Source organism: Pogona vitticeps, chromosome 4 (genome assembly GCF_051106095.1).
Source record: "Pogona vitticeps strain Pit_001003342236 chromosome 4, PviZW2.1, whole genome shotgun sequence".
In the NCBI taxonomy this organism is placed as follows: Eukaryota; Metazoa; Chordata; class Lepidosauria; order Squamata; family Agamidae; genus Pogona; species Pogona vitticeps.
Window position 1 is genome coordinate 212,781,989 of NC_135786.1, and position 1,758 is coordinate 212,783,746.

At 36.9% G+C, this 1,758-nt stretch overlaps 1 protein-coding gene across 3 annotated transcripts in view; it reads left to right on the forward strand.

Annotated features, from left to right (window-relative positions):
• Positions 1-1,758, forward strand: part of INTS8 (integrator complex subunit 8) — a 30,623-nt gene that overhangs the window by 28,038 nt on the left and 827 nt on the right. For 2 of the 3 annotated variants that reach the window (XM_020785299.3, XM_020785300.3), the window contains exons 24-26: positions 658-708; positions 889-962; positions 1,035-1,099. In XM_020785299.3, the coding sequence (XP_020640958.3) occupies positions 658-708; positions 889-962; positions 1,035-1,099 (190 nt within the window). The other variant, XM_072999138.2, reaches the window with a different exon arrangement.

Genomic DNA, 1,758 nt, shown 5'->3' on the forward strand with positions numbered 1-1,758 from the left:
CAGACAAATCGACGGATCGATTCGTCAAAGAATATTCATATTCATTGATCCGTTAACCTTGACAAATAATGGATCAAAACAAATCACCATTTTTTATTTGTCCCCATCTCTAATGCAGAGTCAAGCAGCGATTTTCCTCCTAGGAAGAAGATGGGGGCTATGTTCTGTGGGAGCTACAAGACATTATGGGTCTGGTAGGGATTTTTTGAGAGGCTTCCTGTGCAGAGACTTCCACAGTCATTTCCCTGTCTTCTCCATAGGGCAAAATGGCTGCTGGAATCCAAATTAATTAGCTTAAGAAATTGAAAACACCTATCAGGACTTTGATTTCTTGATTAAGCCTTTAATCTTATTACAGCATTTTTTTAAAATAGTGGTTTATAGGTTTACATGTCTTATTATTTAATTTGTTTATTTTATGTTGCCACTTGATTATGTAATGTTTGTTATGCTTTTAATTTTCATGCAAACTGCCCAGAGTAACCACTGGGTTAGATGGGTGGTATAAAAAAATCAAATAAATAAATAAAGCACTTAGAAGTCTAGCTGGACAAAATTCCTGTACATTTTAGGGGGCTGCCTATAACCCATAAATTCCAAAAATCCCATGCCTAGATATATTGACTTATCTTAAATGGTACACTTATTTGTCTCTAGGTGATAAAACGGATGATAAAGTGTTGTTCTCTGCTCAATTGCCACACACAGGTAAGAATATGTATTCTACTGCTAACTGCCAGACATTAAAAATCCTATCAAAATAAATTTGTCACAGTAAAGTAGTAGAATTGTATTGCCTTCTTCAATATATAGTGAACTGTTTGAAATCTCTGAACATGAGGTAATAATTTAATAGCTGGGTATTACTAAGTACTTTTCTTTTCCCAGGTAGCAATTTTATGCCAGTTCCTCCGGGAAGTAGATTATAAAACTGCATTTAAAGCACTTCAGGAGCAAAACAGGTAATCAAGATTTTGAATGTTCACATATGATATAATATAGGGGCAGAAACTAACACAAGTATTATTTTTTAGTCATGATGCCATGGACTCCTATTATGACTACATCTGGGATATTACCATCTTGGAATACTTGACATGTATCCTTTTATAAAGAGTGCTACACTAGGAAATTTTAATACTAGTGGATGCATTTTCAAGAGAAGTACCAGCTTAGGTAGAGGCTGCATAGCTTAGCGGATTAGGTATCTGGCTGTGAAACTAGTGGTTAGTTCAGTTTCCCCGTGTGCCCCAGAAGAGCCGGCCTGTGTGGCCTTGGGCAAGTTGCACAATCCCAGGGGACCAAAAGGGAATAGTGACCGATTTCTTAGTAGTGTCTTACCTAGAAATCCCTGGAAAGGATTAAGTTAATGGCACACGATTATGATCAACAAAGTACAAGAGCAATGTTTCCATCTCATAAGTAATAGATCCTTAAATGTGCTGAGGAAAATGTAGAACTCTTGTCATAGTGGAGGGAAGAAACCTACATAGAAGAATTCCTCCAGCCAGACTTTTGGGGGCTTAAATCGAGAACTGAAAGTCCTAACAGGTGTATCAAAGCAAAGCTGTATTCAGGGCATTAAGAGTATTTTCCAGTTGTTTTTTTAATTGAAACAAGTGGGAGGCAGAAGTTGCATGTGGGTAGGTTCCTCCATAGTAGAAAAATCAAGTGATGAATGTTTCCTTAAACTGGGTTGCTGATTATTACAGTATTTAGTGTAATCTAATAGAACTGGAATACAGGGGAAAGTGAGAA